The sequence below is a fragment of the Triturus cristatus genome, chromosome 6, assembly GCF_964204655.1.
Source record: "Triturus cristatus chromosome 6, aTriCri1.1, whole genome shotgun sequence".
Lineage (NCBI taxonomy): Eukaryota > Metazoa > Chordata > Amphibia > Caudata > Salamandridae > Triturus > Triturus cristatus.
This window is the reverse complement of record NC_140589.1, coordinates 712,404,625-712,430,696: the sequence shown is the minus strand read 5'-3', so window position 1 is coordinate 712,430,696 and position 26,072 is coordinate 712,404,625. Positions and strand designations below refer to the sequence as shown.

The following is a 26,072-nucleotide window of genomic DNA, read 5'->3' as shown; positions in this document are numbered from 1 at the left end:
TAATCCTAATAAAGCGCAAGTTCAGGGTGGAACAAAATGCTGACACTTAGCTGCATTCAGTGATGTTTTTAAACATGACTGAATGCAGCTATAGGATATGACATAGTAAAAGTATTTTTTGGGATAACCAATTGTACTATCATTTGGCAATAACAATAATACAAACAGTCACACCCCATCCTGTTTCCCACGCCAGATCTCCAGTTTGGAGTAAGCTCACTACCGGCCCCATATCTTGGCATTCTTATGTGGGCAACCCCTGGCACGGTAAATAGGCTCGTCTAGTTTAGAACATCAATCCATTGCAAGGTCCCAGTCCAACACCCTTGTGGGAGGGCTCGTGGCACTCCAATGACGTGCTATATCTCACTTAGCAAGCAATGCACCCATGCCCATCAATGCACGCTCTCCTCTGGATCCTTCGAACTCTTCTAAAATACCTAGCAGTCCCCTTATAGTGGAAAGGTCCACTGGCCTCTCCAACAGGGAGGGAACTTGATAAGCTGCAGATGGCAGGAGATAGCAAGGGCCCAGGGGGACAATATGTGTGTCCCTCTAATCTGCCTCATCCAAGGGGCCTACCCAAGTTTCCCACTTTTGTTTAAGGGGCTCAAATGTTTTCGTGGGATGAAAGTCCAATGCTTTGTATATTTTTAAAATCCAACCGTTGCCTAAGTGTCCCTGAAGCAGCTTTGCCTCACACAGGTTATATTCAGGAGGAATACAAAGTTTCTCCCTGCATAACTGGAGTGCTTTTTTGTAGCTGTAAAAACTTGTGAAACTGTGTGGCAGAAAGTGAGCTTGCATCTGCAAGTCGAGGAATGTTATAATCTACGTTCCCCTCCACACATCACCCAGGTAATTAATACCAGCCCTAAACCATCTCTGAAAGCCCTCAAAGCATGACATCGCCACCCTCATAACGGGGTCTGTTGTGAGTCATTGTCCCTCCACAAGTCTTTTCAGTGCCATACGGGGCTCAGAGAGGGAACGGGGAGAGACCTCCCATAGAGTAAGTGGTAGACATTTTCTTGTACAGTGCCTGCCTCAAAGGGGATTTTATTGTTTGATGTGGCTGGTCTCTAGGATTACCATACTACACTCCACATACACACCCTCAGCCTTTAGAGCACAATTGTGGCTGAAGACTTTTCCTATCTTGAAAATGCCCTGACACGTGGCATTTTGGGCTTGTTTGCAGTAAGGCAAACAAAAACTGCTGTACATGTGGGTAGGAAACTTGTACTGTATTGGTTAGGGAATGCCCAGGAGTTATTCCCACTCCCTAGCTAGTGCCAGGCATAAATGTGGCACCTCCACACACCCAATTCAGAACACTTCATGCACCTTCTGAAGATCATAGGAGGGTGGACTTGCCGTCTGTGACCTAAGAGGAGCCCTGAAGGGCTGTAGACTTGATCTCTCTTGTACCCAGGACAAAGAAGTGGGCTCCAAGGATCAGTTGGCTGACCTCCTGTGTGGCTATAAGGAGACAACTAGCTGCAAGAGGCCTTTTCCTGGAAGTACACAGCTGACCAGTGACAGCTGGACCTCAACTGGATTCTGTTGTTGACCTCTACCTGACACCCTCTGAATCCCTAAGTGCCTCCCCTTAAATTCCTGAAGAGCTTTGGAAGTGTACTGTGGTGGATTGGACTCAAAAGACGAAAAGTCAAAAGGCAAAATCTTTGACCGGTCGAATTTGGTTAGTCTAACTGGTGCTCCATCACGGTCAGCCTGAAATAGCTTCTCCTAGGTCTACTGCAATCGTGATCATAGTCTTTTATTGGCCCTCAGAATTGTTTGGTGGTTTTTCTACTTAAAATGAAAAATCGTTGGATTCCTCTTTTAAAATTTTGTTACTTGGTTGTTATTCTGTTTATTAAATTTTACTTTATTGTTCTAATTCAGGTCTGGAAATCTATTGTTTTGCATTTTGACCTTATTACTGTTTTGGTATTGCAAAAATTCTTTACACATTGCCCTGAATTACTCCTGTCTGCATTGTTTTATAGCGACCAGGGGGTTGAGCTCAGGGTCATGCAGTGACCTAAGGGTTCATTTTGAAAAGGGTCGTCCTTTAAGTGAGCAATCACCCACTCCCAATAATAATGCAATTTCTTACAATATGGCAAGTTAACATCTAGGAAAGGAATTCTAAAGAAACTACGAACAAAAGTTGAACCAACAAAGAAAGAGGTCACAGAACTGGATCAGAAATAGTGTAGCGTAAATCACGGGTACAGAATCAGAATTCTGTATTGGAAACCCAGATACATTTAAGAACTACACAGTGCAGCCAACGTGGATCGTAAATAATGAGGTAAATACCTGGAAAACACAATGAAGGTCACCTGGCTGAGAGTCCCGCTTATCCTTAGGTCGAAGAATGTTCAGACACCTTTGCTTCAATTTTTGGGAACTGAGGTGTTGGGGAAATCTCACTGGAAATTTGAAGGGTAATTTGGCCCATGACATGAGGTTCTGGGGCCTTAACCCCTGGCACTGGAAATTAGATTCATTTGGGCAGCCCATCACGTCGAGGAAGGAATATGAGGATAGAATCCAAAAACATTTTCAAAATCAGAGACAGCTAAATATTGATTTTCCTGAACATAGCTGAGTAAAGAAAGGAGCTGCAGACCATTGAAAAATTATTTTGCTTTTGTGTTGTGAACACAGCAAGGTGATGGGAGGAGTGCTGAAACCTTTCAACTGCGGGGGCGTGACCAAGTGGTCTAACATGGTAGACGCGTACTAGACAAGCTCCGCTAGCCCATAACAATATCCTACATAATCCTGCCAGATACCTGCTGCCAAACCCAAGCCTAGCCCCGGATGGATCACCAGACTGCAGTGAGAGCACCCAGGCAGACCCGAATCGACTGACCTGCTGTGCGGCAAGAGCGGAAACGAGACAGCTGTCAGGCCTGTGTGGCAGGGCTCCCAGGGCCTGGTCTTTGATGCCGTTGGGCGGGGAGCTGATAATCGCCGACTGAGGGGACTTGAAGCCGGCAAGCCTGGGCCATTTCTTGGTGTCTGCCCAGGCCACAAATCCCTGCGGTGGGGAGGACATATCAGTGCAGTGACCGAAGGTGGTGGCCAGCCTTGCAAATCCTGTGGTTACGACTGCGGCTCTGGTGGTGCCCTGGGGAGCGGCCACGTGAGAGGTGCTGACAGTTGGAGTGAGGGGGAGTGTGGCTAGACCTTGGCATGCGTCCGCTGGGCCTAGAGACGGCAGCCGGGACCACAGGATTGCCTGCTGGTGGCCTGCCTGGCTGTGGGCCTGCTTTTATCACAAGCCCCCGGTTGCATACATCAGAGACCTTGGTCTCTTAGTGACTATTTGTCCCCTGGCTGGGACTGAGCTGAAGGAACTGTGACGCAGGAGGTAAGGCACCTGTTGGGGATGGGGGAGGTTTATCTCCCGACCGTGGAGGCGGCCGGGCTAGGTCCCGTGCGGCTTGTGGTAGGGGAAGGGACCCTCCCCTGCCTGCTCTGGCGGTGTCACTTGGCTGGAAACACAGATCCTGGAGAAGAGGACTAGGCGGCTGTGAGCCCCCTCATGTGGTCGGCAACACCGGGCCTGCCTTGTGGGAGACTACGCTAGGGGGAGCCATGTTGGGTCCTATTTTCTACCATGATCAAAGATAAAGCTACTGGCAGTACAGCCCGACAAAGCACAGATGCGGGAGGAAGCTCCAGTGCACCACCAGATTACGCTGCTTTATTGGCCGCAATCTAACAATCTAGAGACATGTTGGAGGCAAAAATTGGAGTGGTGGGCTCAGAGGGGACACTGCTGCGCCAGGACATCCGTGGGCCGGTTGAGTGTCTCACTGAGATGGAGTTTAGGGTCTCCGGTGTGGAGGACGCAGTTACTGTGCTCCAAGCCAGGTTGTCCTCCCTCGAAAAGATAACCAAGGGCCTAGCAACACGAGTGGAAGACACAGAGGGACAGGATTTTATATCTGGGCTATCTTCCATCCTGTTACTACTCTGTGCAGCTGTTCCAGAACTCCGGCACAATATATTTGTATTTTTTTGGCAGTGCCATATCATGTTTACAATGTCTGCTTGAATATGTTGGCATTGGGGACATTTGGGGCCTCTGGATGTGTTTATGGCATGGAGTCTCCTAGGTGAAAGGTAAGTCATGTGGACTATGTTATATTGTATTTGTTTAAATCTATTGCATAGTGATACTGTACGGACACTTTCATGGATTTTTTCCCACTCTTTCACTGTTATTATGTGTTCGCTGACCTCTTGCCACTTTTCTTCTACTTTCAAGGGTTTAATCTTTTTGTCTACTCTCAGTGCCCTGTATAAATGAGAAATAAGTTTCCGGCCACCCGCCATTGCAATTATGGTGACCAATATATGCGTATGCTCCGGGGTTTCTGGAAATGTCGGCCAAAGTTGCCGAGCTATAGCTGCTATCTTGGCATACTGTCAGAATTGTCCCACCTCTAAGTTGAATGTATCCATCGCATCCTGATAGGTAATAAACCTATTCCCTGGGTATAGGTCCGACATCATCAGACAACCCCCCTCCTTCCATTGACCAGTTGACATTGTTTGTTCTATGTGAGCAAATTGTGGTATAACCCAGATATCTGCTTCTGGTGCATAAGGCATCCCTTTAAGAATTCTTTTAGTCATTCTATTCCATATTTTGCCCATTAGTCCTATTAAATATAATTCCAGATGCGGCTTATTTGTCCAGCGAAGCGCTCCCAGCTGTCTCTCACCATAGGCACCCTCTAGGAGGCATCGCTCCCACGAGGGATCTGTATCTAGCCATGCGATTGCATGTTGCAATTGGGCCGCAAAATAGTATAGCTCTAAGTCTGGAATTTCTAGACCTCTTTTAACCCACTGTCGTTTCATCACCTCCAAGCCTACCCTACATCACTTTCCATTCCACAGCAGCTGGGTGAGAAGGACATCTAACTCTTTCAAGACTTGATGTGGAATTTCATGGAAGGAACTTTGCATTGTGTACAGACATCTGGGGAGTATCACCATCTTGATTAAGGCGATTTTTCCCATCAGGGATAATTTGAGGGTATTCCAGAACTTTATACTCCCTTACAAACCTTTTAAAATCCTACCCATATTATAGTCATAAAAGGTGTCTTTATTCCTGGCACTCGTATCCCGAGGTAACGCACCAAGTCTAATTCCCAGGTAAGACCCATCCCAGGGGATCGGGACATCTCTCCCCCCTCTATCATCTTGATTGGATATAATTGTGATTTTTGCTTGTTAATGTGTAAACCGGAAGCCCCTGCAAACCTATCCAATGCGTGGAGCAATATGGGGATCGAATGGGACGGGTGTTGCAAATAGATCAATGCGTCATCTGCATACAACGAAACTATGTGTTTGGTTTTGCCAATCTTAATACCTTGACCCTGCAGATCCATCCTAAGGTGACATGCCAGTGGCTCCTTTGCGAGGGCAAATAACAAAGGGGACAGTGGGCATCCCTGTCGTGTGCCCCTTTGTAGCAGCATCGCATCCGATAAAAATCTTCCTGTCCTGACTCACGCCATGGGTCTAGCATAAATTAATTTGACCCATTTTACACACCCAGTCCCTAGTCCCATTTTCAATTGAACCTGCCAGAGATAGTCCTATCGGACCGAGTCGAACACTTGTTCAATATCCAGAAACGCAGGTGTGCTTTCCTCTGCTTCTTCTCCAAGAGTCTACATTATATGAGCGAGTCGGCAAATGTTCCGCAGCGTATTCATTCCAGGAATAAACCCTGACTGATCCACATGTATCAGCCATGGAAGATAGGGAAACAGACTACTCGCCAACACCTGGCTAATGATTTTAAGGTCTACATTTAGCATAGCGATGGGTTTATAGGAGTTCGGGGTCGAATGGTCCTTCCCGGATTTGGGGATCATCACAATTAATGCTTCACGCATTGAAACTGGCAATTCTCTCTTCTCCTCTGCCTCTGCAATTACCTCTAACAACCTAGGAATGACCTGCTCATTATAATTTTTATAAAATTCGGCTGTCAGGCCGCCCATACCCAGAGATTTAGCCGTTTTCTACCGGTATATTGACGCTTTTATTTCCTCCCCACCAATAGGGCCCCCTAGTATTTCCTGATCCTCCGTATCCAGGCTGGGTGTCTCTATATCCATTAGATAAGTTTGAATGGTCTGGGTATGTGTGGGGTTGGGGGACTCCGAGTTTATTGTACTTAGGTGGGTTGCAAATGCCTTATTAATCTCATGTTGTGTATAGACCATTCGTTGTTGGTCATTTCTAATTGACAGGATCGGTTGTGGTTGTGTCTCCATACTGATTAAACGTGCCAGTAGATGGCCCGCTTTGTCCCCTCCTGAATACCATCTTCTCCTGCTCTTATTTCTATTATATTTGCCATAGTTCCCCCATCTTTTGTCGCTGTGCTATCCATTTAGTAAGTCCCTCTGTGTCTATGGGGAGTGCTGTTTCTAGAATGGCCAACTGTTGCTCCTGGCGCTTCAAATCTTGCTCAAGCACTCTTTTAACTCCAGTCTCAGTAGACATGCATGCCCCCCTTAACACTACTTTCATAGCATACCATTCCACTGCTTTAGTACTGGCGGTATTCCAGTTTCTGTCAAAATACCTCAGAAGTTCCTGGCCAATTGTAGCCTTATATACTGGATCAGTCAGTGCGTCTGTATTTACCCTCCAAAGCGGAATCTTAGGTCTCGGCCTGCCCATAGTATATGTTATCAATAGTAGGGAGTGATCGGATAATTATCTAGCCATTTAGTAGCGGGCGTGTGACATGAGTACACTATTTGCTGGGGGTTGCGATGTCGCCAGATATCCACCAAGTTGTAGTTCATTAACATCTGTCGCATAGCTTCTCTAGCTTTAGGTTTGGCTCCTGGCCTTCGCGGGCATCTGTCCAGCATACCGTCCAAGGCACAGTTATGATCCCCTGCACCAATCAATTCTACATCCGGTGCAAGATCTATCTGCTGCATAATTGACCCCAGGAACCCACCGTCATCACTATTCAGGGCATATATGTTAATCAGGCACACCTTCTGCCCATCGAGAGTTCCCTCCACTATCTCATATCTGCCCAATGGATCTGGGTTGGACTGTTCCGCTTTGAATGGGACTCCGGGTGCCACCCATATTAACGCTCCTCTTGCATATCCAGAATAGGAGGTCGCAAAAAACGGACATATCCATCTTCGTTGAACATATTTAAGGCAATCTCCCCAGAGGTGTGTTTCTCGAAAGAAGACTATATCTACTTTGTACCATTTTAAATATGTAGCCACCCGGATTCTTTTGACCATATTATTTAGCCCTCTTACATTCCATGTTATGAACTTATAGCGTTGTCTATCTTTTTTCATAACTGTATTATATTGTGGTATAACTCCTCAGTATCTCGTTGGGAGGAAACCAACATATCAGCGCGGGCAATCACCCTGTGTACACGTATAAATTGTGTGGGATATCTTCTCTGCTCTTTTCCGGTAGCGAACTGGTTAACAAAATTATACGTTCTTCAATAACCCCCTACCCCAGGCAGTAGCAACTGATCCCCCTAGCACAATCTTTGTCTAAGGAGTCGGGACTCCCCCCCTATATTTATTTTCTCCTCTCACCCTACATCCCTACCCCCAACATTACAATCAACACTTTCACGAAGGAATTACAAAGAAAGTCTGAATCCTGAATTATGGCCAATCTCCCTGACACCATGCTGCCCCGCCCAACCCTAGGCCTAGCAAGGCAGCTACAGTGCACCACAGTTGGAACATCCTAAACTGTCTTGTGGCGGAACTATGTCCCAACCCTGGGATCTCAGTCTTTAACTCCTAGTCCTTCAGGAATACCCTCCTGACTTTTAACCATTATCTCAGACAACAGTCCCATACATCTAGGTCCTGTACTCAGTTTCTGTCTCCATAATGTTCTTCAGCAACACCCCCATAGGCCTTTCACTATACTTCCGAGGTCTCTTTTTGTTTATCCTGGGTTACCCTCCTCCTGCGAGTTTCTTGTACTAGACAGAGCGGGGAAAACTGGTTATGTGTTGGTACCCCCTCTAACTCGGTCTGTAGGGTGCCATCTGGGCCCACCAAGTTCCTCCCCGTCTCAGGGGCATTCTGGGGTGTAGGTCTTTCTTCTCCTGTATTACGACCTTGGGATTTCTGTCACCCACTTCGTCATCACTGTTCTCGCCAACCATTATTGTGATCCTGTCCAGCGAGGCCTATTGAGTCCATCCAGTCGATGGCCTCCTGCGGTGTGGTATAAAAGTTGACTCTCCCTTCATGCTGTATCCGGAACCGGGCAGGAAACATCAGGCTGTACTTAATGTTAGGGTCTCTGAGTCGTCTTTTCACCCCCAGGAAGTAATTCCTAAGATCCTGTACTTTTCTGGTGTAATCCAGGTAGATACGAATGTCTCGATCATCAAACTTAGGTGGGCCCTGAGTGCACACATATTGCAATATTATATCTCTGTCTCTGAAGTTAAATAAACGGGTAATTATGGCTCTGGTCTCGGTGGGGGCCCCAGGGCTCGGTGCGCTCTTTCTATGGCGAACATTTTGGAGTGTCTGATATTCGAAAACGCCGACCCCATCCATTGTTCGAGAAAGAGATCTGCCGCCGATCCCTCTGCTTTCTCCGTAAATCCCAGAAATCTGAGGTCATTCCTTCTCGACCTCCCTTCTGCATCTTCAGCTCTATCTTCCAGGTGGTTAGACTGTTCTTGAAGTGGGGTCACCGTTGTGCGGAGCCGCTGGACTTCCTCTCCCAGCGTACCCAGCTCTCCTTCTGTACTGTTGACTTGGTCCGGCACTTTCCACAAGTCTTATCGCAAGTAGTTAATATCCATTGCCATAGTGTCCATTTTTGCCTCGAGCGCCACTCTGGAGTCTTTGATGGCGTCTAGAATCCCGTTTTTATCTTGAGCCATGGTACTGTGATGTGGCGTCTGTTCATATTCTCTTCTGTTGTGCTCTAGTGTTGTTTGGCCTGGTACGGTGTATTGCATTATTTTGTTAGCCTGCGCACCCCTCGCCGGTTTATCCTTACCTATGTTCCGTCCATACAAAGCAGCCTCGGACGTATCCTTGAGCTCTTGATCTTTCCTCCTGTCCCAGGGAAGGATCAATCAGGGTCCCCAACAAGTTTGTGATAATTATTGATTTTAGTTCATTGACTTCCCCCTCCTATGAGGTTTATGCCTCTCACCAGGATTCTCCTTCTTTCTTATCCAGGGTAGTGGAGAGTCCAGACCGGCTATGACTTCCTTATTCTGAGCTACAGTACGCCTGCAATAGCACCACGGCCACCGGAGCCATCAATGTACCCAACGTGTGTTGCCTGCACCAGGTGCTGGACTGATGTTCTGAATATTCCAGCTTTAGCCTAGGGGGGCCCCCCCCCATATTCCTCTCCGGTTTGATGGCATGCGTCAATCATGGCCCCAGGTAGCACTGGGGGGGTATGCCCATTAGCAGATCCCAGGGGGTCACTCACCTAGCTCCTCCGGGCCTCCCATACACGCCTCTTTAAGAGGCTATCGGTGCTTGCATTCAGTTGGGTCCCCAGCCACTTAGTCCAGGCTGTTATGCACCGGTGGTTCCAGCCATTCGCTCCCACCACAGTGGCCTAAAACTCTCCGACCTCTGCTCTTCTAGGAGCTCCTCTCTCATGCTCCAGGCGGGCCAGGCAACACCCCACGCACCAAGGGCCTCCCTATGAAACTTCTCCACTCCGAGGCTCCCTGCAGTCTACCCGCGAGGGGCGGGGACCGCCATTTGGAAGTAGGTAGGCCACCTCGTCACTGGGATTTCAAATTGCAAGTTCTCCGGGTGGGGTCCGGCACCGCCACACGTACCTCGGGCCTCCTCGCGAAGCTACTTTGCCCTACGGGGGCTCCCTTGCCCACAAGGCCCCCGTTTCGGGTTTCAACGTCTCCTGGGGCCTTGTCTATATTAGGCTCAAGTGGCAGGCACTGCCATTTTGAGATCAGGCAGACTGTCTCACCCCCGGAGTCTCACTCAGCTGTTTCTTCGCTGGTGTAGTCTGGCCACCTCCCGCTTCTCGGCCCTGCAGGAAAATGTCGCCTAGCCGGCCATGCTGTTAGGCCAAACCCCCAGTACATATATCTTTGTGGCCAATTCAGGTTTTACTTCACACAGGAAGATACAGTTCTTTTAGTACTCTGGGCAAGGAATGATATTCTGAGATCTAATTAAATCATAAAGTACAAATGAATTTACTGTTGCTAAATCTGCACATTGAGAAGTACTCGCTCAATAAGGAAAATTAAATAGTACAGAATGGTCTGAATCATTGGATGGGTACATGGTAAATTTGCATTAAGTTTCCTTTTTATGCAGTTCTGCTGAAAAATGTGAAGTAGAACATCAAATAATATACTTTACTGTTCTTCAACAGGTTAATAGATTGCTTAAGAGACTTTGGACCATCAGATTGGCAGCTGGCTAGCTTAGTTTGTAAAACATTGTGGAATTACTGTGAGAATATGACAAACACTGCATTGTGGTTTGGAACAGAAGAGGCTGACACACTTATTGAGCTCCTGTCATCATTTTTAGGTAAGAATTATGTGGTGTCTGTGACTGGTTACAAACTACTTGGCTTTTCATAATTTGGTTATTCATTGTATTGTTCAGATGTGTCTGTAACAGTCTTTCCTATGTGCATTGTCTACGAAGTCCTACAACCCCCTGGGATGTATGCAAATACTAAGAAGTCCAAAGTAATCCCAATTCGGCTAGAAGCATGAGTTACTGGCCAAGATGGTATTGCAAGACACACTGTAACTCCACCCGCTGATTTAAGAAGTAAAGTGTAAATCAAGACCCGAGTTACTGAATCTCCCGGTAATTCCTAATTTCTAAGGGGGGCCTCAGTGTACTTGTAGTCTTGGGTAACTCCACCTCATGCAATGACCTATGCCCTCTTTATTGGTAACCTCTGAGGCAGATATATCAGGGCAGATAACGGGGACCCTGTAACAAGGACATAGATGTGTACAATTCAGCTCAGTTATGCTTTTTTAGTACGAGGCAAGCTGCATTATTAGATGGGGGAGTTAGGCCCATGTTTACAGTTCACCCCACTGAGACATTAGGATTTAACAAGAAATCAACATTTCTTGCTGACATTCTGCTCTGATTAAAGCAATATTCACATGAAGTAGCTGGTCCCCTTTATTAGAATGCCTCAAAATATGTTTAGGCAGTATATAATACATGATACTAATCCAAAAAAAAGGAAAGGGTTAAGAGAGATGTCAGAAGAAAAGGCACAACCATACACATTAGATCTTTTTGTAAAGAATGTTTATCTTAACAACACCCAAGCATTCTGAGTGTACCTAGCAGACAGAACTCTGTTCGCCTGCTGCAGCATTTCACGGGACATTCATATACCCGGAAGCAAGGAAGAGAGTTGATTGAACTCTTGGACACGAAGCGACAGCTATTCAGCAGTTCGCGTTTGCAGCCTTCGTGGGTGATATATACTACTAGACCCTCGCACTGAGCATATTCGAGGAATAGACATACAAATAGCGGGCTACTGCCTCTTCGTGAGTCCTTTCTCACAGGGCACCCGGCTGGGTACCTGTGAGTATTTTATTTTCACCTTGAGCACGGTGTCACCGTACACTGAAACGTTAGATTCCTTCCTGGACGACCAGGTGTCCCTATATTAGACTGTCCTGACGAGAACCTTTAATTGGAATAGGGTCGAAACGCCGTTGACGTACAAATAGCGGGCTACTGCCTCTTCGTGAGTCCTTTCTCACAGGGCACCCGGCTGGGTACCTGTGAGTATTTTATTTTCACCTTGAGCACGGTGTCACCGTACACTGAAACGTTAGATTCCTTCCTGGACGACCAGGTGTCCCTATATTAGACTGTCCTGACGAGACCCTTTAATTGGAATAGGGTCGAAACGCCGTTGACGTGAAAGGCAAATCATTTAATCGACACTCAGAATGCTTGGGTGTTGTTAATTGGAATTACTAACTGTTTATGATTGCCTGTGTAAAGAAAAATGGAAACCTTTTTTGTATGTTGCACCTTATGTCATTTGTTTGTTTAGGTTTATTTTTTTCACTGGGACACTATTTGTAAACCGTATGAATATTGTCAATCTGTATTGTGTATTTATGTCCACTTCTTATAAAACTTTTTTTGCTATATAAAAGATAAACATTCTTTACAAAAAGATCTAATGTGTATGGTTGTGCCTTTTCTTCTGACATCTCTCTTAACCCTTTCCTTTTTTTTGGATTAGTATCATGTATTATATACTGTATTGGTAAATATTAATCCACACGAGCCATTGTTTCCTTACAACACATAATACCCAGGCTCCTTGTGGGTAGGGTCTCCTTGTGTCTCAATCAATCAAAATATGTTTATGCAGATTTTGAGTGTAATCCCACCATAACTGTGGTTCTATCAAGTGGAGCTGATTGCAGAATCTTTTGATTACTATAGCTGTTATGTCACCGTGTGAAAGATAACATGTTCATCCTATTTTACCTAAACTTATAGGATTTTCTAAAGTGCAGCTAATACCCTCATGATATTTCTTCATGCTTCAAGCCAATTTACCCAACAGACATAATTCTAATCTTAGCGGTAGTAACCTTATCTGATTCCAAGCCTAAATAGCCAGAAACAAATGGGTGTGCCCATCATGACTAGATTTTGTAGCCTTTCTGATTGAACTGAAATTAGATGGAAATCTTCAAGTACGGAGATCTGTACTTGAAGATTACTATACTTGAAGATTTCCGTACTTGAAGGCAATCCCTCAAATTTTTCTGTAATTTTCACTTTTGGGTTCATGGGGTATTGTCTTGATTGAATAATAGTTTATACCAAACACTGCCAGACTATTATCATCCAGAATCAAGAGAGGGCCTCATGCATTTAAATAAGAGAGACCAAGTCCTCCCAAGCTTTAGTAGCATTTCTGTACGTTAATACGATTTCGGCCCTTAAAGACAAATTCATGCAATTCAGACAAATCTTTTAAAATAGGTATAAGAGATTCCATAGTTTGATAGACAAACATATTATTTCAGAGTTTGGAGACAATGTAGAGGTGTTAGCAGTTTGATCAGTCAAGCTTTTTCCTTAGGCCCTCATCTTGAAAAGATTGATGTGCTGGACACTTAATAGCAACAAGACTGCATCTAGTAATCCTTTCACACAAGTGCCATTCATATTTGGTGTCTTTCCAGAGGTAAAGATACCCTGTTACACCCAGAGGAGTCCCACATTATGGTCCACTCCAAAGAATACTTCAAGTCATTGAATATGGCAACAATGTTTTGAGCTGCAAGAATACAGGCATGTGTCAAAGCAATCAATGTGCCTACTTGAGCAGAGTATACTTGATATAAACATCTCTCTTCTTCTTCATACCAAGTGCTTATACCACATCTGGCAATTAGTAAGCCACTGTGTTTTTCTTAGACAGTAACCAACATATCAAACAAGAACACAATTGGGTATTGGAGCATCTGTGAGAGCAAGACGGGACTTGGTCAGAGGAGCAGTTATGGTAAGAGAGTCACATGGTTCCATATACTGGACGCAGGGAGGCAGAGAGGCAGGGTTCTGGATGGGACATCGGATCAGTGACCTATGAGAAGCAGACAGCAAAAACATCTAATATTCTTACAGTCTTGCCTCGGACAGCTGTTGAGTTATGGTCATAAGTAACAGAACCAATTCTGCTTGGGGCAGGGCAGTTGTAAGGGTGATGCCAAGAACTAGATTTTCAAAATAGTCTATGCAGTCACCTCAGCCTGCAAGCATGACTGAACTCCTGTTCTGACTGCATCAAGGACAGAAGAATCAAAACCAATGGGCTTCTTTTGTGTTCCATGATCTTGCTGCTTTACTGCCGAAGCAAGCCCCTTTTTCATCATAATACATTGTAAAAAGGTTTGCTATAGTCAGGAAGTCTTAGAGAAGGGGCAGAGGATAAAAGTTAGTTTAAAGTCACAAAGGCTTTTTCTGTCTCTCCGAACAAATGCAGCAGTTATGGGGTGCTTTTCTTTGCCAAATCTTATAGAAGTGTAACAATGATCTCATATTCCAAATTCCACTGTCTGACATAACCCACCATCCCCAATAATGTGTCCTGAGAGATGGTAATTGGTCTTGGCAACGTATGAATGACTTCAATGCAGTCTGCGCACAGGTGTCTTACTCTTCTGTGATATCATGACCTAGATAGCAAACACTCCCGAAACAGAATTGCATTTTCTCTGTGTGATCTTATTTGCTAATTTGCTGAGGAGATAGGAGGTAACCTTGCACTGGTCCATGGATTAGGGCGCAACTAAGGACTCATCTATATATTTAACTAATGAGATCCTCCTGGAAACACAAGGGTGCCTATATCTTCCTTGAGTGCTTGAGAAAAGATGTCGCCTCGGTCAAGCAGTGCTGCATAAGCTGGCCCCATAAAAATGTGAATTACAAAACTCCAGAAACTGGGGCTGACCCTTAATTCAGCACCTCAATCCCCATTCAATAAATGTAAATGTCCTGTGCACAACACTTCCGAAGTCCGCCGCAGCTGGGCTCCACTGTAATCCAGACAATAGATTTTGAAGGAATGGAAGGTGCACCAGGAAAAGAGTCCAAACGTTAATAAGGAAGTCCTTTAAGTTTCTTTTATTCCATATTATAAAACATGCAGTCAAAAATCAGCCAACGCGTTTCGTTCTTTACAAAAGAACTTCTTCAGAGCAGTAATGATAATTAGCAGATGTCCTGTCGAGATTTAATCACAAAGGTATAGTAACCTAATCTCTGCTGGAAACCCCTCAGTCAGGGTTCCAGGGCATAAAAGACAGTTGCAACGGTCAGTATTGCTTGTTAGAAATTCACTGAAAAAAACATATTTTTCAGGGATGTTATAGTTAGCTGGGCATTTCACTCTTACAAAACCATAGAAATTCCACTGTTATAGTTAGTTCAGCTGACTATAACTTGCGCACCCGCAATGCACTGCTCATGATGTCACATATTATATCATTCATGGCATGGTCAGTGACATCACTGATGACATCTCAAATGTCATCACTGACGACATCATCCACGTGAAAATCTGATGCACCTCCTCACACTCTAATATAACCTTTGATATACCCACTGTAAAATACAGACTACCATTTTCTAAATCATTGATACACCAATACCAGTTACTACATATGCACTCACTGATTCGTAGGTATACACGCACACACATCCACTCATCCATCCATACAATTACTCATACAGGCAGTCACTCATCAATACAACACTATCATATGCACTCATACACCTGTACAGACACTCACATGCTGCCACTCATCCATGCAGTTACTCACACACCTAGTCAGTCATGTTAAGAATCAATCACACTCACATTTACTCACCTATACAATTATACACACACCACCTCACTTATTCATACAGATACTAACGCATACTTTCTCTCTTATATAACCAGTGATATAATCAGTGATCCAAGTAGGAGTTCCGTGCTGGAGCTCCTGGTTTGAGGATAACCATTTTCGGTGCATATCCCTGGTTAACCCCACCATCTGCCCTTCTCCCTCTCCTACTTCGTGTGCCCTGTGGCACTAATCGCCTGGATCTACTTTCCACCTACCTGTGTGAGGACTTCCTGCACCACACTGGGATCGGGAGCTGCGAGGTCTCGATTCTGTTTTCTGCAATGCCTCTGTTGGCTGTGGTGCTGTGGTGTGCATGCTGAGACCGGGTGCGGTGGTGAGGGACACATTGCAGGACGACCCCAGGGGTGAGTGCTACTGCACCGTGCTGCTCCACTGCAAAGTCCCGACGCTGCAGGTCCCGACGCTGCAGGTCCCGACGCTGAGGACAGTGCTGCCAGGGTGGCGGATATGCGCTCTGCACTCTGTTCTGCGCCTTGTATCGCCGAAGAGATCAGGATTGATGCTGCCCTCCGCCTCCAAATGCCCAGCTAGGTGGTGGTGTTACGAGCACCTATGTGCACTGAAGATGACCGACTGATTTCTCCCACAGTAGCCGCTGCAGACACCATCTGTTGGCCCTCGGTGTGCAGCAGATAGGAGCGTTTTTGATCATGGTTCCAGCGGGGACGTGGTAACATTGCCTTTCCCCAAAACGCTAGCCTGTGATGTTTATTATAAACAATATTCTCTAGTACTCATGGTAACCTTATCACACTGTTGCACTAAACAGAGAAATAGGACTACACCCCCTGAGGACCACTCAAAGGAAAGCAAAAGAGGACTTCATAACAGAGCGGCCATCTTGAACTGATGCTTTCTAAGTGGATTGGCTCCCATGAATCTCTGACAACCCCCTCTTTTCCTCACTCAGTAAACATAAGGGGATCTACAAACAAGAGGGGTTATCAAAGAAACTATCTGAGCAAATGCTACACTTATCAGAAACTAATGAATCCTATCATCGAACAAACAAGATGCTGTTCCACCCCGACGACTGAGGAGATGTAATCCTGAGAGATCCCCGGGTGCATTGCCGCGCTGCCCTGAGAGGGACCTCGGCACTCCTTCGGGGTCCGGTGCGCGCCATCTCCTATCTGGGTCCCGGCCTGTCCTGGCGTTGCCCTGGGCCTTAAGCGCTGAGGCTGGCCCAGCCTTTCAGACTCCGCTGCAGTACTTGTATTCAACCACGTTCCAGGTGGTGGAGACTCACCCTGTCGGCTCTAGTTGACCAACTCCGATTCTCGATCCTATACTGCTCTACCCTAGCCAACATGGCAGGACCTGGCCTGACCGCTACTGGGGAAAACTATTATACTCTTGTGTATCCTCCCAACCGCTCTAAAACCGCTGCAAAATCTTTCAAGCACTCCACCCTGAAAACCCATCCTGAGTCCCTGATCTCTGATCTACGTCACAGCGCTGACAAGGGCACAGTCATTAACGACCTTATCTTCTACTCCAGAAGAACATCCACATGGTGCAAAACCATCACCCATCTCCTCAATGTACACGGAACTAGGAACATACCGTATGGGACCAAGCTCACGATAGTGCCCTCCGCAATCTTGCGAGCTGACCTCACTATCACCCTCTACAAAAACGGCATCGTCTTGATACAAGCTACAACCAAAAACCTAAATAACCTGCAGGGTAACAAACACCCGCCCTGACGACCCCCCAACTAGCGTGCCCAGTCACCCTCATACCACCCCGCTAAGCACTCACAACTCAGCTCAACCTAACCCCTCTATCACGCCAACAAAGCCTACCAACAGAACCGCTCCCAGACCTTTGGTCTCCTCCACGCCAGCTCCTCCCTCTGACATTGAGACTGAAACTCTTCCTTTGGCCTACGACGCAAGTCGTCCCATTCTCTCTACCCTACCCCCACCACATGCCAATAGAGCTGCTACCAAACCACTGTCTCCCTGCCCTCAAGCGCCTCCCTCCTATATTGATATCGAATCTCTGCACCACAGAGCAGCCAAATTAACGCAGAACATCCATAATTCCATTCTGTATCTAAAGAACCTCCTTCACCTCACTGAACTTTCCTTCTCCAAGTTCAAGCCACCGTGGAACACCACCCCCCTCCCTATCACAAAGCCCCCCAGTCACCCATTAATGCTATCCTTGAGACACCTTCGCCCTCACAAGCAACCATGCCACCTCTCGGAGGAGGAAATCCTAAATCTCCTCCTCTCCTACAACTCTTGTCACCCCTAATCCGCTAGACCTTGCTGAAGTGAAAATTCTAGCCATCCTCCCTTCTTACAACTCCGCCCCAGTAACCCACAATCCACTAGACGTGAATGTCGAACAGGCCATCTGCACGGTTGCAATCAACCCCAACAGATCAGCCACCCTCCGCAACAGAAGTGTGGTTGACAGCAACCTAGGGCCAGTACTCCTGTCCGCCCCTTCGCACGACACCTTCTCCGACCACCCTCTATCTGGCCTCCTAATCAACTGCCGCTCAGCAGTTAAGCACGCCGCCGATATCGCAGATCTCATACTGAGCCAAACCTTTGACTTAGCAATCCTAACCGAATCTTGGCTCAACAAATCTTCATCTCCATGCCTGGACCTCCTAGTCTCTTCCAACTACAACATTGCAAGGCTGGACAGACAATCTAGCAAAAAAGGGGGAGGCATCGCCTGCATTTACCGCTCTAACCTCCTTGTGACGGAACTCCTGGTTGATACCACAGACTCCTGGGAATCATCACAGTCAAGGTTTCCTCCAACTCTAAAGACATTTTCCTTGATGACTTTAACCTGCATTGGAATGACCCCCAAAGATCCTCATGTCAACACCATCAAAGACTTCCTTGCCGACCAAGCCCTAACCCAAGCCTGCTAACTCCCTACATACTCGAAAGGCGCCACTCTAGACTGGATCATCGCTAAGGAATCAACAGTTAAGCTTATCGCTACAGACCCTTGTGATTGGTTGAACCACCATGTTATCACTTTCTTTTTTTTTGTTTTTTTGAAACCTTTATTACAGAAGTCAAAAGAGATACAAAAATGGGCCTACAACCTTCGGGCCGGCCGCTAGCAAACAATAAGAGCATAGAATACAAGTGGGAAACACACGCTGCAGCGTGAGAGAGATCACAGGAGTTGGAAAGAAAAAAACCTTGGCGGCCACACCGTCCGGACCCCCCAGATGGCGGTTCCATTTTTATGTAAGAAATAACAAACAAATCCACAAGGCAGCAAGAAATCGAAGCAGCAGTATGCGCTCCCCTGGGGATGACCCTACCGATCCACAGGAAAAGCGGGGGGGGACAGGCCAGAGCGGAGACAAAGTGGACTCCGTACCCAGAACCAAGGAGACAAGGAGACTAGGGAGACGGGGCCAGTGCCAGATCAGGCGTCAGCGGCGGGGTACAAATTCCGCCACGGTAGGAGTTCCAGGGGCCCCACACTTTCACCCATTTCCCAGGCTTACCTCTCGCGACATACACCACTTTTTCCCGAAACATACACCAATCCATGTTGTCCTTCCATGCCGAGATCGTTGGCGACCTCTGGGAGCCCCACAATTGCGCTATGTCACGCTTGGCCACCACATAGCCCAGAGTCACCCACCACGTCTGCGGCACTGAGTAATCAGTCGGCTCCCACACATTTAGCAGACACCTCCTCGCCTCAGGAAGCAGCGGCACATGTGTGACCGCCCGCAACACCGCATGCACACCACGCCAGAATCGCGCCACCTCCGGACATTCCCACAAAATATGGACGAAGGTCCCTAATGAACCACACCCACGCTTACACAACCCATCCACGGAATATCCCATACGCATCAGACCCGGCCCCGTAACATAGACCCTATGGAGTATTTTGAGCTGGACGAAGCGAAGGCGGGCCGGTATGGCCACCTCTGTTATCACTTTCTTATTACCTGGCACCCACAAGACTAGGGTACCTCAACAGGCGATCCCTAAACGCTGAGTTAGAGACACCAAGAGCATTGATCCCAGGGAACTGTCAGCCAGTTGCAAATCTGCCCTCTCCCCCCCTTATCACAACGGTCAGTGACATCAATGATCATTACACTGCGACTATAACTAACATTCTTGATGACCTTGCCCTGCTGAAACTAAAAAGAACCCAAATCAAAGACAGAAACCCCTGGTTCAATGGGTCCCTCAACAGCGAGAGGCAGTCCCTCCGGCAGTCAGAAAGAATCTGGAGACAGCACCCCTCAGCCACGCATTTAAAACTTCTCCGCCAGGCCAGAAATTCCTACAACAGGAACATCCTCAACTCAAAAAAAGAATTCTTCAGGTCTGAACTGGAGAACGCCAGGAACAGACCCTGCAAACTCTTCGAACTGGTCAAACGCCAATCGAACAAACTGGCCAAAACATCGAAAGAAACCCCAAGTCACTAATATCATCTGAGGAATTCTCCTCCATTTTCACTGACTAAATCACAGCCTTAGGCAGTGAGCTCAGATCCACCAACTACTCTCAACCCTTTCCAGATCTGCCTCCTCCCTCTGAGCCCCCTCCTCAGGCCTCCCCTAAAAACCAAGCGCACTGGACCGACTTCAAAATCTACGACAAACGCCATAGCGAAAATCCTATCCACCATAAACCCAAACAACCACTTTAATGACCCACTCCCCTCCAACTGCCTAGCTGCCACCACCCAATCCATCATCCCTAGCTGGACTGCAATAATTAACGCCTCCCTGCTTCAAGGATCGATACCGGACTCTCTGAAAGCCAGCCAAGTCCTACCAATCTTAACAAAAACGGCGCTTGACCCTGCCTTCCCTGACAATTTTAGACCTATTTCTAATATCTCACTCTTAGCCAAAGTTCTGGAGAAGTGTGTGCAACAGCAGCTGAGCTAACACATCACCAACCTCCACCTTCTAGATGACTTCCAATCCGGTTTCAGGCCTGGGCACAGCACGGAAACCACCATTCTCCACTTCGTGGATGATGCCCTTCAAGCCCTTGACCGAGGCAAAACCTGTCTCCTAATCCTCCTAGATCTATCCTCGGCCTTCGACACGGTCAACTATGAAAAACTACTTGAACGCCTCACACTCAGGATGGGATTGGATGGCTCTGTTCTGGATTGGTTTAGGTCCTTCCTCCATAACCGATCTCAGAGATTCCTAATTAATATTAACCTGTCTGCTTCTTCTCCGGTCACGGTTGGAGTCCCCCAAGGATCAACCGTGTCGCCTACCCTCTTCAACCTTTACCTTGAACCGCTTGTTGAAGTATTGCAAACTGCAAATGTCTCCTACCATATGTACGCTGATGACACCCAGATCTACATCAAAATCTCCTCCCTCGAGGAGATTCTTTCCCTTAATGAAGCCTTGAAACTGTCTGTCCAATGGCTCTCCTCCAATCAACTCAAACTCAACGTAAAGAAGACAGAATTTCTTATAATTTCCCCACCTAATATAAACCCTGAGACTCAGGTTTGGATTAAGGCCATCACAGCCTTAAACTGCCCTCCAACCAGGGCCGATTTGGACTCGGCCAAATCGCTTGGAATAACCCTAGACTGCAACTTGAGCGTGCGGGACCACATCAATTCGATGGCCAAATCAGCCAGATTCCACCTGAGCTACCTAAGAAAACTGAAACCCTTCCTTGATACTCCCGACCTAAAGATGGCAGTCCAGTATCTAGTCATCTCTAGACTTGAATATGGCTGCTCTACCCTCTCGGGTCTACCCAAAATCTCCCTGGCACCTTTAAAAGCCTGCCTCAACACGGCCGCCAGACCACTAACTGGCTCAAGGAAATTTGACCATATTTCTCCTCACCTGAAAGCTCTGAATTGGCTTCCTCTACAGGCCAGAATCCAACTCAAGTTGGCATGTATCACGCACAAGGCATAATACTCAAACTCCCCTGCATATCTTGCTCAGAAACTCATGTTATCAGGAGGAACCAGAAACACACGATTCTCCAGAGACCCCTTGCTCCAACCTGCACGTTTTTGAAAAAAGAAAACTTACAATCGGGCCTTTTCTGGGGTCGCATCGAGAATTTGGAACTCACTCCCGCCCACCATTAGAAGAATCCCTTCTCTGGCTCGCTTCAAAAAGGATGCCAAAACCTTCCTAATGGGCAAATTCCTCACCTTAAACTTTGCCTCCTATTCATCCAGAGACCTTGCCCTACTTCCGTCTACTTCATCCCCCTGGAGTACCCTGACACTATCCACCCCGAACATCCGGGTATCCCTCCATCTACCCAGGGACCTACATTGTCTCGTAAAATGTGAATGTAAATTTAATTGTTTGTCCTTTATCCCTTATGTACCCAGCCCCCCCGCCCAAGTATGTTGTATATTATTGCTGATTCCTGTAAAGTGCTCTGATACCCTAACAGGTCAAGTTCGCGCTCTATAAAAACTTAAATAAACAAGTACACACTCATCCATACAGCCAGTCTCACAATCACTGACTATCATGTAGAGTCATTTATTTACGTCAACTCTCCCATACACTGCCTTTTACATATGTAGCTACTTGGGCATGTACCACTGAGACATCCATTCACTCACCAACACACCCATACACACACTCACGCACCCATACAGCTGTTCCACATGCACTCTTGAACCCATACACCCAGTGAATCAACCACTCACACATCTATGCAGTCACACACCTCCCACCCACCCACACTCAATCTCCCCCAAAAATACTCAGACAACCAATCAATAACCTATATAGACACTCATGTTGCTACTGACAAACCCATCCAGCAGCTTGCACAACAACAGATGTACTGATACAGACATTCACACAGTTAGGCACTAACCCATGCATTCAGTAAGACACATTTAATCACTCACTTATACAGTCTGTCACGCACCCACTAAATCCTCCATCCAGACACTTATACACCCACTCATTCTTCAATACACCTTGGAATATATATAAATCATATTTAAAATGTACAGACACACCACAGTCACTGGATGATGTCATCAGTGATGTCATTTGAGATGTCATCAGTGACCATGTCATGAATGATGTAATATGTGATGTCATGAGCAGTGCATTGCGGGTGCACGAGTTATAGTTAGCTAAACTAACTATAACGGTGGAATTTCTATGGTTTTGAAAGAGTGAAATGTCCAGCTAACTATAACGTCCCTGAAACCTATGATTTTTTCAGTGAAAAAAAACAAATATATATATAAGGAGCTTTGAAACACGTTGGGGCTTATGAAATATTCAGCGCTGTTGCCAGTTTGATGCTGAATAAAGGACTCTACCAACAAGGCTGGGTTCGCCTGTTACTGAGTGCACCTTCAACTGTGGCAGCGTATGGGAACATATCACCGGCCGAGCCAGGTCGGGAAGGTAGCACCGCCACTTGGATGAATTGTGGGCTGCAGGCTTCGCGATTCACGGAAGCCGAATTGCAGAGCGACAGGTTTTGTGCATATATTCACTGGCCCTGAACTGAAGGCCCTATCCAAGGGCATGATATGATTTCACAGAAGGCAGAACCCAATATGGGTCGTATCGTGGTAGAAGGACTACGAGTCCCAGAAGTCTGAGAATGATGTCAGCCGATTGGAGAATAGAATTTGACAAATCGGGACTCGTTTCCTCTACGTCTGCACGCTGTAACCGCCCCGTGAGCAAGGAGCAGAAGGAGCCTCGAAACGTGTTGGGGCTTATGAAATATTCAGCGCTGTTGCCAGTTTGATGCCGAATAAAGGACTCTACCAACAAGGCTGGGTTCGCCTGTTACTGAGTGCACCTTCAACTGTGGCAGCGTATGGGAACATATTACCGGCCGAGCCAGGTCGGGAAGGTAGCACCACCACTTAGATGAATTGTGGGCTGCAGGCTTCGCAATTCACGGAAGCCGAATTGCAGAGCGACAGGTTTTGTGCATATATTCACTGGCCCTGAACTGAAGGCCCTATCCAAGGGCATGATATGATTTCACAGAAGGCAGAACCCAATATGGGTCGTATCGTGGTAGAAGGACTACGAGTCCCAGAAGTCTGAGAATGATGTCAGCCGATTGGAGAATAGAATTTGACAAATCGGGACTCGTTTCCTCTACGTCTGCACGCTGTAACCGCCCCGTGAGCAAGGAGCAGAAGGAGCTTCGAAACGCGTTGGGGCTTATGAAATATTCAGCGCTGTTGCCAGTTTGATGCCGAATAAAGGACTCTACCAACAAGGCTGGGTTCGCCTGTTACTGAGTGCACCTTTGCACCTTCAACTGTGGCAGCGTATGGGAACATATCACCGGCCGAGCCAGGTCGGGAAGGTAGCACCGCCACTTGGATGAATTGTGGGCTGCAGGCTTCGCGATTCACGGAAGCCGAATTGCAGAGCGACAGGTTTTGTGCATATATTCACTGGCCCTGAACTGAAGACCCTATCCAAGGGCATCATATGATTTCACAGAAGGCAGAACCCAATATGGGTCGTATCGTGGTAGAAGGACTACGAGTCCCAGAAGTCTGAGAATGATGTCAGCCGATTGGAGAATAGAATTTGACAAATCGGGACTCGTTTCCTCTACGTCTGCATGCTGTAACCGCCCCGTGAGCAAGGAGCAGAAGGAGCTTCGAAACGCGTTGGGGCTTATGAAATATTCAGCGCTGTTGCCAGTTTGATGCCGAATAAAGGACTCTACCAACAAGGCTGGGTTCGCCTGTTACTGAGTGCACCTTCAACTGTGGCAGCGTATGGGAATATATATATTTATATATATTACCTACTGGCGGTCGCCAGTAGGTAGTTATAGTTAGGACCACGTTTCCATAGGAAATCCGCAACATTCTATTTTGAATAACTTTTGCGCCGGTCGACGAATCCTTGCGAATTTTTCAAAATAGGTGGGGCGCTACGCTCCGCTCCTACCCTGAAAGTCTCGGGGGGATTCGTCAAGCGGGGGCTGAGATAAAAGGGGGGTCCCAAAACGCGTTTTTCCCATGCATTTTTCCATAGGACCTTTAGACACAGCTACAGCCCGAACGGCTGAACAGAATTACTTGAAATTTGGCAGAGAGGTAGTCCTCAGGTCAAGGAAGTGCCTTTTGTAGGTTTGGTGTAAATCTGTTCAGTAGATTCTGAGAAAATAGCCTTTAAATCAATATATATATCTGAGCCAGCTTACGGTGCGCTTACGGTGCGCTTACCGTACGCGTACGGTGGCGTGCGCGAGCGCGATTCTGATTGGCCCTTAGATCTTAGTAAACATTCGAATCGGTCGAAACCAGGAAGCGGCGGCCGCCATTTTCTCTCTCGCACTCTGAGGGGGGAGCTGATAAACAAATGCCAAAAACATATAAAGGGGCTGTTTAGACAGCGCCCATGCACATAACCATGTTAGTTGAGTCTTCAAAGATCCCCCAAGGCAAAAAACGGTAATTTTTAATTTTTCGAAAATTTCGCCGATTACGCTTACCGTACGCTTACCGTACGCGTACAGCATTTCCAAAGAAATTTCAACAGATTGCCTATCACAAGGAAGCGCATAATATGTCCTCCATGTGCGCACGGTGCGCGAAGCGCATCGTGCGTACATGGCCCATCTAGCGTAACGTGGGCACGCGGTGCGCATAGCGCACCGCGTGCCCACCGTGCGTGCACGGCACTAACTGCGTAAAGTGGGCGCGCGGTGCGCTAAGCGCACCGCGTGCTCACTGTGCGCGCACGGTGCGCGAAGCGCACCGTGCGCGCACGGAACGAACTGCGTTAAGTGGGCGCGCACGCCACGAATGGCGTAAAGTAACTTAGCATTTAAAAAACCGTACAAATTCACTGTAAAAACCATAGGTTTCACACACGTTATAGTTAGGAATTAGCATTTAAAAAACCTTGCAAATTCACTGAAAAAACCATAGGTTTCACACATGTTATAGTTAGCGGAAATTTTACTGATAAAAAACCAATGAAATTCCCCCGTTATAGTTAGTGCAGGAAACTATAACTCACGCGACCGCAATCTTCTGCTGATGACATATGTGTCTTTATGAAAAAAAAATATTTGTAATATATGTATAGCTAAAAATTTATGGAAGAAGACATGGGCAAATAAGTGTCTAAATACAGTATTAGCATCAGCAGAAGATTGCGGTCGCGTGAGTTATAGTTTCCTGCACTAACTATAACGGGGGAATTTCATTGGTTTTTTATCAGTAAAATTTCCGCTAACTATAACATGTGTGAAACCTATGGTTTTTTCAGTGAATATATATATATCTATCTCCACTTCGTAAACGCTCCAAAGCCCGACTTAGGAGGTGGTACGTACGCCAGCAGAGCAACCGGCAGCAAAATCCACATAAAGTCCCCGAATGCTCGGATAAATGTACTCTCAAGGCACACACTTGATTCGTACTCAAGAAAGATTTATTTCACTTCTCTGCTACATGTATAAGCCATAAACAGCCTTGGTCACACGTAAGAAGCTCAGTTCACTTGGTGTAATTATACGATGTTGCAAACAGTGAAAACAGACACATCGACCGTGAC

The 26,072-nt window shown here is 46.7% G+C and overlaps 1 protein-coding gene across 2 annotated transcripts in view; it reads left to right on the top strand.

Annotated features, from left to right (window-relative positions):
- Positions 1–26,072, top strand: part of ARMC2 (armadillo repeat containing 2) — a 486,620-nt gene that overhangs the window by 441,183 nt on the left and 19,365 nt on the right. For both annotated transcript variants that reach the window (XM_085611202.1, XM_085611201.1), the window contains exon 17: positions 10,462–10,622. In XM_085611202.1, coding sequence (XP_085467328.1) covers positions 10,462–10,622 — 161 coding nt within the window. The remainder of the gene's footprint in view (positions 1–10,461; positions 10,623–26,072) is intronic.